This window comes from Clytia hemisphaerica, unplaced genomic scaffold (assembly GCF_902728285.1).
Source record: "Clytia hemisphaerica strain Z4C2 unplaced genomic scaffold, Clytia hemisphaerica genome assembly, whole genome shotgun sequence".
NCBI lineage: Eukaryota > Metazoa > Cnidaria > Hydrozoa > Leptothecata > Clytiidae > Clytia > Clytia hemisphaerica.
The window spans coordinates 517879-534968 of record NW_027104472.1 but is presented as its reverse complement, the minus strand read 5'-3'; the positions used below and the strand labels follow the sequence as shown (position 1 = coordinate 534968).

The window sequence follows — 17090 nt, the reverse complement described above, 5'->3', positions numbered from 1 at the left end:
TCAATTGATAATAACATTGAATTTGCCTTAAAAAATCATCTATAATACACACTGCACTGCATCAATATTGCACCTTACAACAACTTACAGTATTATAACAAGTTATTTTTCTTTCAATTTTAAAGTTTTTTATAAATATTATCTTCTTTCAGCACAAATTCCTTACCTTGATTCTGAACAAATAGTCAGTGCAGCTTGTGGTTCATCTCACACATTATTGTTGAGTGAAAAAGGACAAGTGTTTTCTTTTGGATCCAACATTAATGGTCAACTTGGAGTTGGTTCTGAAAATGAATCTTATGTCAAACCCTTGTATGTGAATTTTTGTTTTTGTATGCTCACAAGAATTCTCAATTCAATAAAATCAAACTTCAATTTAAAAGCGCATTTAGGGTTGTAATGATAGCCATTGTGCTTCTTGTACACGTTTTTTTATAAGAATATACTTTATAAGAATATTCATGATGAATTTGGTTTAAAAATTATATGCTAAAAATAGAATATGCTAAAAATATCACCATTATAAAATTTGGCAACTAAACCTAAGAATGCCAAATTTTCGATAATTTTACCTGTAAATTGCCAACCACCCCCCCCCTGCAATGGTTAAAAGTTACGCAAAAATGCAAAAATCTTTGCTCGAAGTATGTATTACATGCAAAATTTAGCCTGGGCTGGATCCTAACATAAGATTATACGAATAATTTCAGCTAATTCATTCTTCTGTCTAATTGTAATATCTTTTCAATAAATTCCACACAAGATTCTTATTCCAGCCCTCCTTTGCTCTAAGTAGTTTTGAGATGCAAGTGAATTCTAAATCCATTTCCATCTACCAGACCGTAGTCGTAAAAAATATAAAGTGCATGTGGTTAAAATCTAAGAACAGACATAAAAATTCCAGGAACAATGCACTAATTCCATTAAAATTTGTAATTTTTTTCAGACTTGTGGAGAAGATTTCGATCAATCATGAAGTAACACTCATATCGTGTGGTAAAGATCATTGCCTGGCACTCTGTTCAGGTCTGTCCTTTTTTCGTCTTTATTCGTTTTTTTTTATTCGGTCTGATTGGTTTACTTGTACTGAAATTCTTGTCATATTATACATTTTCAAAGACTTTATCAGCCTTAATCATCCCATTTGTCATAAATTCCTAAATTTTTACAAATTTTCACCAATTTGGTTAAAATGCCATTAATTGTCATAAATTTTACACCCAAAAATGTCCTAAATTTGCATTATAAAAACTGTTATAAATTCATAAAAAAATTAGCTAAATCAAGAGTAGGAGACCTGATTTATGGCTAGCAAAAAAGAAAGTAAATTTTACTCTTGAAGTGTATAGAAAGATGACTTCTTGATTGATAATTGTTCTAGAAGCTCTAAAAAGAGAAAAAAGCAATAGTGTTACTTTTAAAGGACATCGTTTAATACCACTTTGCTTACACCACAGCATTTTTAAAGAAAAGGAATAACAACTTTCTTCCTCTCCTGCGACGTGCAAGCACAAATTTTTTTATATCTGCTTTTTCAACATAGGAAACGCTTAAAAGGCACTTTCTTTCTATATCATAAAAAAGAACTCGAGAAAACCGTTCTTGATGCCTAAAAGGCCTCAATATCTTTCTCATCATTAGACCTCCTAGTACTAATCTAGAAAATGAACTATACCCCCTTTTCGTTACGAAAAAAATACCATCTACCCTATTTTAAAAAATCTTGCCAATTTTCTTATTTAGACGGTCAACTATACGGTTGGGGGAACAACGAATTCGGACAACTTGGTTTCGGTAAGAAATCCAAGAAAGAAACCAAACCTCAATTGATAACCGTATTGCAAGGCTGTCCGATCGTTCACATAGCAACAGGTGGTTTCCATTCCTTTGCATTGACTGTGTCTGGCTTAGTCTTTGCATGGGGTAAAAACAGGTATGTGTAGTGTTAAAAGTTATTTCGTCTCAAAATTCTGCATAATTCACCAAAATTTCAAGAATTATGTTCTAAAGCGCAAGGTTGTGGGTTCAACCCCAATTAAGAGAAGGATCAAGGGTAAGTGGAGCAATCCAGGGAGAAAGAGTGGCGCCCTCCCTACCTTCGGGTAGACAGCTATCGAAAGAGGAGCCTTCGGGTCGCCTCCGACTGCGGTCGCAGACTTACTTATGTTCTAAATTGCTGTGTAAAATCCATTTTCTATCTTAGGCGAAAACCTTGCTTTGAACACCTTAGAGCACACATTGGAATCTTGTTGTTGTGCAAACTTTTTCTGTGTCAGACGGTTGACAACAAGAACCTTTGATTCTATTTTCTGACCGAAAGGGAAAAATTACTGTGGCGGGCTTTATACTAAAATTGGATGATAATGGAAGATTTATGTTCTGCTTTCAAGGGCATTCTCTAGAGCCCCAAACCACTCTTTAAAAAAAAAAAGTCTTATAATATTTGTTTAAACAGGGCCGGCGAATCAATTTTGAAAGTGGAGGGGCCAAAGGGGCCAAATAGTAAGTGTCTAAGGAGGCGCCACCATGGTTGGCGTCTGAACATGGTCTAAAGTTCAGATCTCATAATAAAGCAAGAAAGTCTTTTTTTACAAAGATTTGAAAATAAAGTTCAAAAAATGATTTTCATGCTTCAGTAAATTTGTTCTTCAATTTTTTACTTTCTTTAGTTATGGTCAGCTTGGTTTGGGCAACGTTGAAGGTTTGTCACATATTTTGTTTTCTGATCTTCTTTTTCTTGTTTGTTGTGTTTTTTAGACCATGTTCGCACGTAATAATTCCGTTTTGCTTCGAAACGAAATGCAGCCGTTCTATTGGTTACATTCAGGTTTTACGTCACTTCTAGAATGGCTTCACGTTTCGGAGCGAAACGGAATCGCTACGTGCGAACATTGTCTTAAACTACCGTATTGTTCTGAAACGAGATGTGGTTATTATTCTATAGTTCAGAAATGACATAAGTCTAGAAATTGGCCAATCGAATGGCTTCATTTTGTTTTGGTACGTCCTGGTACGTCAGATTGCATTGAGTATTGTTTGAATTTATCACCATGCAATGATTTCACAGAACCATGTGATTTCAATGATTGTTTCTACCAAAAATCACTTGCATCCAATCAGTAAAAGTGACTTATGTTTTAGGACATTACAATGGTGGATTTTTATAACGGTTTTTTTGGGAGTAGAGCAATGGATGTACATAGGGTCCAAACTATTGGTCACCTTCATCTGCTATAACATCTACAGGATATTCAACTCCTGCAACTTTGTCCAAAGATTTGCAAATCTGCAGCGTTTGTAGATTGAAATTTGTTGATTGCCTACATGATTTCTTTTCTCCGCCGTAACGAACGCCGACTCAAGGATAGCTAAAAATTGGTCCGCCCGCTGTGATAATAAAGAGAAGGTATCACATGGTTTACCCTTGGTCAGTCATCTTTTTTTGATATTGCTAACAAATAGCGGTTTTTAATCTTAGTAATATTAAACCAAAGAATAAAAACTAATATGGCAGATTTTGTAAATTTTCCGTAGGGTATGTAGGGTTTGAATGTCCCAAAGATTTGCACATCATTTCTTTTTGCTGAGAAAAGGTTGAAATTCAGCTGCAGCTCCTGTGATATCTGCAAACAAAGTAGCTCAAGAGGTACCGTGTTTGAATCTCCTTCAAACGCTGCAAACCCTTCAAATTCGTGAGCAAAGATTTGTAAATATGGTTTTTTATAGGGTTTGTAGGGTTTGTAGGGTTTGCAGTGGCCAATAGTTTGTCCCCCATAGTTGGGACATTTTTGTCCCATTTTAGGAAACTGACTACCACAATAAATTTTTATCGTTAGAAAACAAAAAGCTGAAGCAAACTCTGCCAGTTTTGATTTACCGATTATGAATTAATGATGGAGTTTAATTTTAACGTTTCACTCGCCATCTACAATTAGAGGGTTATGAAAAGGTATGAAAAGGAAACGTATATTATTTCATTCATTCGTATATTATTTCATTCATTCGTATATTATTTCCTTTATTCGTATATTATTCCATTCATTCGTATATTATTTCATTCATCCGTATATTATATTATTCATTCGTATATTATTCCATTCATTCGTATATTATTTCATTCATTCATTTGTATATTATTTCATTCATTCGTATATTATTGCATTCACTCATTCGTATATTATTCATTCATTCGTTCGTATATTATTTCATTCATTCCTTAAATTATACTTTCGGATCTTGGTCTTCTACAACGTTCCTCTGATCTAATGTTCCAATGTAGTTATTAGACTTGTAGTTCAGTTGCTTTTGTTAAATTGTCAGTAGTAGTACTATTACCAGTTTTCCTTCTTTTCACAAGTTGTTTCAAGGCCATTCTTAGTTCAGTTTGTGTCAACAAATACACAAAGGGGTTCGATAAAACATACAGAGCCAATGTGATTCCTTCGTATCTACGAAGGTCTTTCTTGGACGCGATCATTACACAATTAACGATGATATTCGGTAAAGTAAACAAAACTGTCCATAAATTGAGGATAAAGATATCTTTGATGCTTCTTTTTGTTGATTTAAGAAAGGTAATCTTCCTGTTTTTATTGTCTCCTCCATTGGCTAATTTTACTGTCAAGTTATTCGCAGCAGAAATACTTTATTGTCGTAATCTTCCAACCAAAACTCCGAACAGTAAAATGAATCCACAACTAATGGATTGGAAAGTAAGTTTAAGGGATATTGCACCAATGGTGGTTATGACATGCTCGGTGAAAAGGACATTAGTGTAGTGAATTAATAAAAACATGCCTGTCAATATGATGCACGAAAATACTGTAATGGTCACATTTAGTCTCCTCTTTGTCACCAATTCACCATATCTTAAACAATATTTGATTGCTACATATCTATCCAATGTTAATAGTACAATAACAAAATAGGAAACCAACCCGATGGAATAGGTCGTAGAGGAGATGATTTTTAATAACAAAACGTTGCGAACGTGACCATAAACTAAGGTGAAAACAAAGATGGAGCTAATAACATAGCTGGCATCTAAGATGGTCAAAATTTTGATCAAATGATATCTGTTTTGTGATAATTTTCGTTTATATATCAAAAACATAATGAAGAAATGTAGCAAAACGATAATACATAATATCGGCAACCGGGGCTTGAAACTGTCATCCATCGTTTGAGGATATACGTTGATTCGCTGTCAAATATCTTGGTAATAACAATAGGAGCTATGTCTCAAACCAGAGATTCGCAGTTCGAATCCCCGCTCCTTCCAATGTTCCGTTCAGTTCATAGATAGCCGAGCCGGCTGGCTGTGGACCCCGTGAAAACAATCGAAAGACTGTCTAAAAGTATCTATCTAATCATGATAATCGATTGATATTCAGTTAAAAAAGTCTCAAAAATGCTAGTGCTAGAACAAAACTTGAATACGGCTTCAGGAATTGGTTATAAACTTCACAAAATAATATAATGATCGACTCTCAATAGCTTGCGGTCATTTTTAGCAATTTGTTGCGCATTTTTATTTTTTTGGAGTACTAAACTTATGATCTAAAAGAGATATTATAATAGATATTATAGAGATATTATAGAAATTCTTTTTTGAAAATCAGCGAAGTTGAAATTTGAAAAATTTTGTCCCGTTTTCATTGTCTTTTTTTTACATTTTTACAAAAGATCGATACAAAAATTCACTCGAAATTATCTTTTCAACGTGGTCTTACTTTTAGAGATGTCCTTTTCCCCTCGAGAGCGGGCGGACTACCAGCTTTTTCGGAATAAACTTTATTATTATGAAATTTGTATATTGAAAATTTGATATTTGTGCAGTGATAATTAACCCTATTGATTGACCAACAAATGAAAAGTTATTTTTTTACCTTTATGACAGAATCTCAAATTTCATCTCATTTGTTCCGATGAAAATACTAACGTCACATGGAAAACTAATCTTGACTTACAGTGTGTCAAAAAAGTGGAACAGTAAAAATAATGCTAAAAACTCATTTTTGGACCTACCTCGGAGGTCCTTTAAAAATTAACCGATGTTCGTCCGTTCGTCTGTTACCATAGCTTTTCTCGAGATTTCATCATTAGTTTTTTTCTAATTGCTTGCACAAAGATGCGTATTAGCAATGCCCAAAACATGACCGAGTCCGATTTTTGATAAAAAAATTACTATATACATCAATGTTCTTAAAATTACTGAATTTTTTGTACATGCACTGATAATGTTTGATAAAACGAAAAGCTTATGCTAAAAAATATTTGTAGAAATGTTTTTTGAATCATCACTTTAACTTTCAAATGAAACATAGGGGTTGGCGTAGTTCTTGTTCTGGAAAAGTTTCAAAGAAAAGGAGCATCAACCATAGACTGGGGCCATTGAGCTTCATGTATAGACCCTGGAGGCAACTTCTCAATCTCGACCAATCGATACCTTTTAATCGGACCTTTTTTATGTGGTAGCCGCATAAAGAGCGCTAGATCTACTTTTGCTTGTACACTAGTGATGTAGCGGCGTTTGTCGTCAGGTAAAATTTCAACACTACAATAAACTCAGTTCCAGGATGGCGGGTATAAGCTTGGTCTAGGGTTTATGAAGGTCAGTGACTGAAATGGATATCGAGTTCATTTTCAATGCATTTTCCGGCGATCTTGAACTTAACTCGTGTACTATTCAGTACACTTTAGTACACTCTATAGCCCCCCCCTCCAAATCAAAAAATTTCAGTCAATAAAAAAGAAATTAAAATTGAAGTTTGAAAACGAAAAAGCAAAACGAACGAAGTTTAATTTATCCATCTCAAAGGCACAGGAGAAACATCTACTGTACCCCAATTTTCAAAAATGTACTTTTTATTACGAGTGTGTTGAATTGGCCAGCAAATTAGAAGCACTTTGAATTTCATTGTAACTCTTTAAGAAAGCAATTATCTTTCTTGGGACACTATGAAAGAAAAACCTTTTTTGAAAAGTATCTACTGATGCAAAAGAAGAATTGGTAAATTAATTTAAAATACAGAAAACCTTTAAACAGAATTTACACCGCCGGATAGTATTTTAATTATTTTGATCTCGATCTTAAATTATTCTCTTTTAAAATATAATATTCTATTTAAAACATGAAATATAACGCTTTTAAAGGTTTTGTTTTTAAGAGAATTTTTCATAATTGCCGTGTTTAAAATGTGTTTTCTGACTTATGTAACCATGAATCATGATGTAACCAACAAAACTATGACATGTTATACATTGAAAAAATTTGATGAAGAAGAAAATGAAGACATTTGCGAAGACAAGTATTTTAACTTTGAAGAGCTTTTTTTCGGCGAACAAAAAAGATTTTGAAAACATTTTTGCACTAGATGGTGTATCTTTAACCAAACTAACAATAGATTTTCGGAAAATTTTTGTAAATGCTTCTTCGTCTCAAAATCTTGAAAATAGTGGCTTTTGATCAATTTTTCATCCCAATTTTTTGCACAAAAAGAGAAACATCGATTTAGAAAATTTTTCCAAAAAAAAAATAGATACAGTTGATGCTCTCTAATTCGATAAAAATTCAATTCCCCTTGAAGATCGAATTAGAGAGCATCAACTGTAGTTCAATCTTTCGCGGACAATTTAAAAAAAATCCGAAATAAAAGGGTTAATTACAGGGTTCGATTCTCACTCGGTGCTATGATTCACTTGGCTAGGCGAATGTACCTTCGCCCGGGTCGACCCATGTTTTGTGAGGGGAACTGGGTACCATCACTCTGGTAAAATAGTATGAGGAGTATGTCAGGCATTGCATGTGGTATGGTGATGATACTCAAAGGTTCAACACCTACGAAGATGTTTGTCCTCCCGTGTAGTTCGAGTATCGTCGTCTATAAACCAATAGCGAGTTTATGTATTTGCACTTTTGAGGACGGTAGAGTGACTAAAGAAATTTGGAATAACCCGCACTTCTGACCCGCAAAAACGAGGACTGTAAAAGTGCTGATTTACCGTCGTCCTCAGCTGGTTAGGATCTAGTGAAATCAGAACCTTACCGTCTCCGTCGCAGAAAAACACACATACATAAACTCGGTAATAACTCTGTCGTGTTGCGAGCGCAGGGTTAGCAGGATGATTCGGAGGGTTCACTTCACTTCTCTTCTCTCTTCTCTGAAAATACAGCTCAATCAATAAAAAGATATTCATTTTCTACTCGACTTATTTTTTTTTTTTTTATTTATATTTCAGACAAATGCTACCCAACGAAGGTGAAATTATCCTTACCACAGGGCCAGTCAGTTCGTTATATTGCTTGTGGTGAAGAGCATTCTGTTCTACTCAGTTCTGTAAGTACTATTTACATTACAAAGCAGAATCAACAACAGAATTTTTTAAGTAACTTCGTAACTCGAACACAGATATCTTATATAAAACACTAGATAGAGCTATTCCGTCCCTATTGGAATCAAAATAATCTGCCATCTTTGATAAGTAGACCAATTTGATTAACAAGCCTATCTTTGGCCTCTTCGCTTCGCGCCATTCAGTTTTTTTTGGACCTACCTCGGAGGTCCTATAAATTAACCGATGTCCGTCCGTTCGTTCGTTCGTCTGTTCGTTCGTCCGTCCGTCTGTTACCAGCTTTTCTCAGGATTGGCTCATTAGTTTTTTCTGATTTTTGGCACAATGATGCAAAATGGCAATACCCAAAATGTGACGGAGTGAACTCGAACTGTGAACTTTTTCCTTATAATTGGTTGTTTTTTCATTCAAAAACATTATTAATAGCAATGCCCACCATCAAGCATGTTTCAATTTTCATCCATTCAGCATCTAGCTTGTTTTTCTTGGTTGAACAAATTGCCGGTATCGAACTGTGACCTATTATGACCTACTTTCAGCAAAGATGGCGCATTATTTTGTGCTTCACCTGCTACTGCTTGGGAAATAGAGAGCAGATCTATCTAGTGTTTTATAAGATATATATGAACTCGAACCTCTCTGACCTGAATATAGTTTAGGGTCTTCTTTTTTTTGAAAATGTTGTGTAGAATCTGTAAAGACTTCTAATTTGAGAAAATCAAAGAATTTTAGCTGAATTGTTAGATTGTAGTATGTAGAACTAAACATTTGTTTTTCCCGATGTACGAAAGATTTTTTTTTTTCAGACTGGAAATATTTTCACCTTTGGATGTGGTTCGTCCGGTCAACTTGGTCATAACTCATTCAGTGATGAACATATTCCGAAAATGGTGAGCTCTTTTCGTTTTGTTCGTCATTTTTGTACTTCGATTCGTTCGTCCGTTTATACGCATCTTTTTTCGGTATCGGTTCATTTGTTTTTATTTTTCAAATTTATTTCTGCGAAATGGTAATGCGTGAAATTTTTCAAAAAGAAATCTTTCGATCAAATTTGGACCAAAAACTGCCTAAAAATAAGCAAAATCGTTTCGTTTGTTTTTACTGATTTTTGACAGAAAGATAGAATGCAAGGAAAATTTTTGTTCACCTTAACCCTATTAACCCCAAAGGGGGGGGGGGGGTAAAATCTACCACGCTGGTGCTGCTCTTTTTGAAATTTTTGAAACTACCGGGTGCGCCACAAAAAAGTTTCTCTCTTTAAAACTAATTTTCTCGAAATATAACATTTTTAAAAGAACCATTCTTATTTCATCGGAAAGAAGAAGGATAAACTTAAATTTTGAGGGGTCATTTATTAAATTTGATTCAGTAGATCAAAAGTTATGCTCAATTAAGGGCTCTCACCATAGTCCAAAAATTGGTTTTGGTATTTGAACATAAAAGTTATATTTCAGGTTCCTTAACACTTTTAACAAAGAATTGCCTTTATAAATTGCTTTTTAATCGAATCCCTTAAGAGTAATTAAGAATTTAATTGCAAAAATGACGTTATGAACTTTAAAAAGATGCTAATAATATGTTGCATCACCCTCTTTTACAAAAAGTGCTTAGTTTTAATGGGTAATTAACTTTTCTGTTTCAAAATTTCTTTACACTGTCCGCAAAGAATTGAACTATTTTAAATTTTGCGGAAAATTTTTCTAAAAAGATTTGTCAATAGTTATGAATGTTTTTTTAAGCAAAAATCCAGATGAAAAATTGATGAAAAACCACTATTTTGAAGATTTCGAGACAAAAGAAGCATTTACAAAAATTTTCCGCAAAAATTTTTATTGTTCGGTGAAAGATACACCATCTACTGCGAAAAAATTTTCAAAATGTTTTTTCTTCGCCGAAACTAAGCTCTTCAAAGTTGAAATACTTTTCCTCGCAAAAGTCTTCATTTTCTTCTTCATCAAATTTTTTCAATGCAATTTTTGAATTTTCAGATTCAGGAATAGTTTGTCTAACAGAAAATGTATAACATGCCATAGTTTTGTTGGTTACGTTAGTCAGAAAACACATTTTAAACACGGCAATTATGGAAAATTCACTATGGTTAGAATCACTTAAATCAAAAAGTTAGTTTCTGAAAGTGCTCAAAAACGTTAAAATGGACCTATCAAATTAAACAGAAGCATAATTACATGATACGTTCAGTAATCAAAAATAATAATTAGCTGTCTAAATGACCTTTTGTTATATAAAGGAAGGTTGGATTATAACAAATGGAAGAAAATTCGTCGAAAAAGGCAAAGAAATCTGGCAAAAATTCATAAAATACATCAGATATGGGTTTTGAGGTACACCCAGCCCTACATCGACTTTATCCAGTCTAGAACCAAAGATCTGAGGAAAATTTCGGTAAAAGTAAATTAAAATGATTCTGATGAAGATTTCAAACCCTTTCGACCCTTCAGTTTCAAAATTTAAGTGTTTAGTTACGGAAAAATGCTCTTAATAATGTAAAGGCTATGGCGATTGCCAATTTTAAAATAAAAATTTGATAGCTCGATTTTCAACGTTTTCGAGCACTTTCTGAAAATAACTTTTTCATTCAATTGAGCATAACTTTTGATCTGATGAATCGAATTTAATAAATGACCCATCAAAATTTAAGTTTATCTTTCTTCTTTCTAATGAAATAGGAATGGTTCGATTAAAACTTTTAGATTTCGAGAAAATTAGTTTTAAAGAGAGAAACTTTTTTGTGGCGCACCCGGTATTTGAAACCTTCTGACTTTTGATAGAATCTTATGAAAGGTTTTGTTTTTAAATAAGAGTGATATCGTTTGCTTATTCATCAATTTTAATTTACAAGCTTTTTCACATTGAATTGACACGGATGTGGAGCAAGATTGGTCAGAAAGAGGAAAAGAAAAGCATTTTTTTGTTTATATCAGCACAATATAACAATAGGTAGACACTGTCCTGATATGAAATATGTGTCTGATATGAAACGGGAACACTCACTCAAAACCTTTAAGATTACTTGTGCAGAATTTTAGGGTCATAGGTCGTCTAGATCAGTTTTTATATGACCTTATTGTGAAACATGACATAAAACCAGCAATTATGTTTAAGAACCATGTTTTATTTTTCAGAATCTTCAAAAAGAATCTTAATATTTTTCTTGGTTCGACTGTGAGCGACTTTTTTTTCAACCATATTGAATTTTTTTCTGACAGTTGGAAATTTTATGATTACGTCATAGCTTTTTGGATGACGCCATTATTTTTTTCTTTTTCTTGGACGTTTATGTTACGATAGAGAACATTTGCACCAATTTTTATGACAAAGTCTCTTCTAGATTAAAAATAATCGAAGGTGGTAGATTGTAACCCCCACTGGGCTGCAAAACTCAAAAAAGCTTGGGGTTAAATACGGATCTATTGTTTTTTGGTGTTTCTGTTTGGTTCACCCTAATGGATGGCACATATCGGAATGCCCGCGCTACTTTTTTATGACAATATCTTTTTCTCCAAATCAACACAACCGACTGCAGCACGCGCCTTAGACCGGCCTTAAAGGTTTCGAACTGGTGTGTACCTTTCTTAGTAAGGGATCAATGGGATCAGAAAAGGGACAGTTTTAACATGAGCCTTACACCCATTAGGTGCCATCACACCGTAACAACGCCCCAACTAAGAATAAATGACAATCTCGCCTAGATTTTCTAATTTGGGTGGGGCCAAAAAAGAGGGCGGCATTCGAGTTGCGGCCCTCCTAGGTCGAGACCTACCAGCTACCGTCAATGAACCGAAAAATCGGGCGATCTTGTATTATGCCAGTGGCACTAGTAAAATTTTTTGAATCAAATAGGATGAAAGCACAATAAAAACCGGGCTACATTAATTTAACCAGTCTCTGAATTATTTTTTCTCATTTTAGGTAAAGTTTCCCTTTGCTGACAAAAGCACTGAAACAATAACAACATTTTGCCGACCTGAAATATTTATCGATCTAACTTTTCCCTATTCTAGGTAGTTGAACTTGGTTCATCCATAACGAACATATCCTGTGGACGCAAACACACATTGTGCTATTCGATAACAAACGGCTCGCTATATGCGTTTGGTCTCAACGTTAAGGGACAACTCGGTCTCGGACATTTTAACAAACAAAACAGTCCAATGAAAATCAAATCTTTTTGGAGGAATTTCAGTAAAACAGACTTTCTCAATATCTCATCCACCGTAGGACAAAAGGATGATGTGTATTTTACCGAACTAGAAAATTTCTTTGAAAACATTGCACAAAACCATGTGGAGATTGGATCTGCGAATACTTTTGATAATACTTTTATGGAAGTTATAGCTGGCGGGCTGAGCACTTTCATTGTCACTTGTCCTTTAATAGAGGTAGGTATACTAGGCTATATATCACAGATGCATCTTAATGTGCGGTACAATAGAATCTCCATAACTCAAACCTCTATAACTCGATTGTTTTCCGGTTCCTTACCGTTAACAATACCTTATAAACGAGGATATTTCCATAATTTGAACAAATCTCTCGTCTGTGTTCGAGTTATGAAGAATCCCCTATGTATAATCCCGGGTTTTTCCAGAATAAAACTTTACCCCCACTGTTGAGGATATTGATTTTTCGAAGTATCGAACCCCTGGATATCCTACTTTATTAGTAAAGACTTAGTAATATCCACTCTTAAAAATATGCTCAACCCCCTGGAAATCCTCTCTTATAAAGATGCTTACCCCTGGATATCGTGTTTTTTACTTAAAAGACACTTTACCCCCTGGATATCCGCTCCCTTGTAGATATTTAACCTCCTGGATATCCACTTTTGAACAAAAATCGTTAACCCCCCTGGATATCCGATATCCTCAACAGGGGGGCACGGACTATTTTTGGAAAAGCCCACTCGTCCTTCTATTTCGAGATATCTAAAATGTTTATCTATATATTCTTCTGCTTAGTTTGGGTGTCAGTGTACCGCTAGTAGTTCGAATTGTCAAACTTGGCTTTTATTAGATGACATCATAGGCGTAGCGAGTTGCAAAATTTATGGATGAGAGCGGTTTTTACGACACTGTAATTCTTGTCTTTGTCTTATCAAATGATAATGAATATGTCATAAACGTCTGCACTCCCTCATAAATTTTGCAGGGTATCTCGCTTCGCCTATGGACATTATGTCCTACAGGTCAAAAACCAAATATCGATATCGGCTTTCACACACTAAATAATCACATCTTTCTTTTGGTAACCTTAGAAACCACGTCTGCCAACACTGAACCATCTAATAGAAAGGTCATGCTTATGTCATCTCACCAAGCAAAAGGCCAATCAAATGGTAGAACGTTGGCAAACAACTAATGCGACATTCGACGAAAAATCAAGGTATGTTTAATTTTTCCCTGCTCTTAGTTTCTAGAGGGTCATTTCCTAAATTTAGGGGGGGGGGTGGTAGAAACTATGCTACTCATTTTTTCTTACCCCTTATAAATCAGGAGAAATATTTCTGGCTCATTTCCCGGAATCTTTCCGCTGTTCTTCTTTCGGGTATACCGGCAAGAACAAGTTTTTTGCAGCGTACAAATGCGTAGACAACACGTAACCACCACGAGACTTAAAGTCTAGGTGATGCTGATGTACCTACCCAGAACGATAGTCTTTTTTCGTTGTTAAAGAGGCAATAGCGAGTTTATGTATTCGAGATAAATCGAGGAGGACGGTATAAAAAAAAAGAAAAGCTGACATGGGGCCGAAATCACCGTCCACTTTGCTCGACGACGGTAAAAACACCAAGATACCGTCGTCCGTTTAGGTGAGCAAAGGCGATATAGAGCAGTACATTAACTATCGACTTTGTTTTGTATCATTCCCTCGATATCCTCCGATACATAAACTGGGTAATATGGAAGTTTCCCCGGGAATGAGAAATTTTATCCATTTATCCATCCTACGGTGATGGCGGTAATAGGAAAGTGAGAATTCATTTGAGATGAATAAAAGTAATAGTAAATTAACATACGCTTAGATAAAACATTGTACATAATTAAATTGATAAGTATATGTAATCACATGATAACGAGTGCAATTCGAATATAATTGTACGAGTGATTTTTTTGTTATTAATTTTCCGAGTCCGAAAGGACGAGGAAAATTCGAAACAAAAAAATCATGAGTGCAATTTTCGAATTGTACGAGTGATTAACGATTAATTGCTCTCTACAGGATGCAATTAACGATTAATTGCTCTCTTTGAGGGCGTGCCAAATAAGAAAAAATAACCCAGCATGCGATTAAATATGTTACGTAGTCCTTACTCTCTTGAGGCTATTCTCCAGGAGCAATAGTCCTAGAATCTAAATAATATAAAATAGTATAAAACAAAACTTTCGAATGCGATAATATAGGACTTTACAGACACGACGGAATCACTTCAACTCTTTTACGTCAACATTGTGTTCTATAAGTCACTTTGAGCCTTTAGGTTATATTAATTAATTAGGGTTATGGGAGCAAAGCAATGAATACTATTTTTTATAATGTACAAAAACCATAACAACCACTTTGTTGAAGATACAAAACTGACGAGCTGTCTCCGATGAAATTTCGCGGCTTTTGTGAATTTTAGCCGTTTTTTCAAAAATTTTCCTCGCAAAAAAATCTAAAATTCTAATTTTGACCAATATCCCTAGCAAAATGGAACTTTCACATTCACGAACCTTTTAACTAACAATCCAGGCGAAAATTTTAGTTTTTCAGTTTGCGAAAAACCGCGTGAAAATTAATACCCTTAAAGAAGGTGTTGTGTCGTGCCTGCTTAAAAGTCATTAATTGGGAGCTAGGAAGAGCTAACTTCATTTGTTGTACTGAGGTCTTCATTTTCCTCTTCTACGTCAACAATGTGTTCTTCTTGGGGGAATTTCTTCTTCTGATAAGCTTGAGAAAGGTTTCGCAGATATGGGATTGATTCTTGGGTAATTGGTGTCATGGACTCGTCTTTTTGCATCGGAACACCTTGATCCTGATCTTCTACGGAATGCATGGGAATACCTTCATCCAGACTTTCTACGAGAGCCACATTTGAGTCGGTTCGTTGTCTCCCTCTTAGAATTTCAACATTTATAGCCCTAGACACTTTTGTTTCTTCTCTGTGTCGATCCTCCGAAATATTTGGAGCATTCATTTCCATAGAATTGGTACGTTCAACTGGATTTTCATTTTTAGGACTGCTTTTAGGTCCATCTGGTCGATCAATCATTTGTGATGATGGACCCACGTTTTGTTGTCCACTCGACGATTGTTGACCTTCCATCGTTGAATTTTCAGAAGTCACTTTAGACGTTGAAGTTTCGTCTTGTGGTTGGTTTCGGCGACTAACCCATTGTCCGTTCTTAACGTCTTGTTTAAACTTTTTCCAGTCTTGTTCTTCCTCGAAAATTTCGATCTTCAATTTACTACTCAAAGCCCACATCACTTCACTGTGTTTCTTTCTCGCTTCTTCGTCGTCATCTTTCTTCTTTTTAGAAACCCGTGCAAAAGGTTCTGTTAGTAGTGTTTCTTGTATCTGTTTCCGAACTTCTTTATACTCGGAAATATTTTCACAAGACACTAAACGCAGCATCAAAAGTTGGAAATTTCTGGACGAATCAACATGCAAGTTATGTCTCTCAAACGGCTTGAAAACACCCACCATACTAGAAACCATGGCTGCTAAACCAGTAACTATGGGAACGACATAATTAGGAATCGATCCCTCCATAACAGAGAAAATGGTAGCCACAGAAGTGAGAATGATAATGGCAATGTTAGCCCACTGATGTGTTTTGTCCCAAAAAACTGCTGCTTTGCGATGTGATTTATTTCTCTCTTCAGTTAGATCAATGTAATTGCGTAGATTTTGAGAGATGGTCGATGCTGACGGCTTCTTGTCATCTTTTTTGTCATTTACGGCTTGCGTTCCTTCCTCATTTGGCGTGGGTTGTGTTGGCATTGGTTTTCTCATCGCTAATATTTGATTGATATTGCAATTGATAACTTTCTTCTCTTTGATTACACTTGAAATTCTTCCTTTTTGTAAGTTCTACTTGGGTAAGAATCCCTTCTCGATGAAAGCACGGTATAAGAAACTACTCGTTGTTTGCTCTTGTTAATACCGCCTTTGTTTATGGTACAAATTCTGCTTCACATCCATTTATTATGGCCCCTTTTTAAATCAATGGTGAACCATTCTATGAAAGCTTTAAACATGTTATGAAAAATGTGTCATCACAAGCGATTTGAATTACAAATGAAATGGAACGTCTTTAATATTTAATATATAACAGTGCTCTTATGGCTATGGTCAATTATTTAGGTATTAATTTTTTATATTGATCAAACCAAGATTCGGTATAAGATAATATTCCGTAATAAGATTTGCATTGTATAATAAAAGCTCTTTGTAGAATCTAAACTTAGATGGTTCTATTCAGAAGAGTACCTTATCGGGGAAAACTTCGTCGGGGAAAATTTTCGTCGGGGAAAAATTCGTCACTTGCTGGTAGTTGGTAAACGCATTAAGGCCGGGGAAAATTTTCGTCACTTGTCCAAAATTTCGTCACTTTTCCCCGATAAGGTATGCTGTTATCTAGATACAATCTGCTTTTTTTTTTATTAGAACCATTTTTATTTTTTGACTCTTTAAACCTCAAATTTTACGCTTCGCGCTACTATGATCGTTC

General features: G+C 34.9%; 1 protein-coding gene across 1 annotated transcript in view; it reads left to right on the top strand.

The window, feature by feature from the left end:
• Window positions 1-17090, top strand: part of LOC136821321 (probable E3 ubiquitin-protein ligase HERC4) — a 63212-nt gene that overhangs the window by 1675 nt on the left and 44447 nt on the right. The window contains exons 3-10 of the mRNA XM_067077557.1: window positions 153-312; window positions 947-1026; window positions 1744-1933; window positions 2670-2701; window positions 8242-8339; window positions 9162-9245; window positions 12378-12755; window positions 13631-13758. Of these exons, the coding sequence (XP_066933658.1) occupies window positions 153-312; window positions 947-1026; window positions 1744-1933; window positions 2670-2701; window positions 8242-8339; window positions 9162-9245; window positions 12378-12755; window positions 13631-13758 (1150 nt within the window). The remainder of the gene's footprint in view (window positions 1-152; window positions 313-946; window positions 1027-1743; window positions 1934-2669; window positions 2702-8241; window positions 8340-9161; window positions 9246-12377; window positions 12756-13630; window positions 13759-17090) is intronic.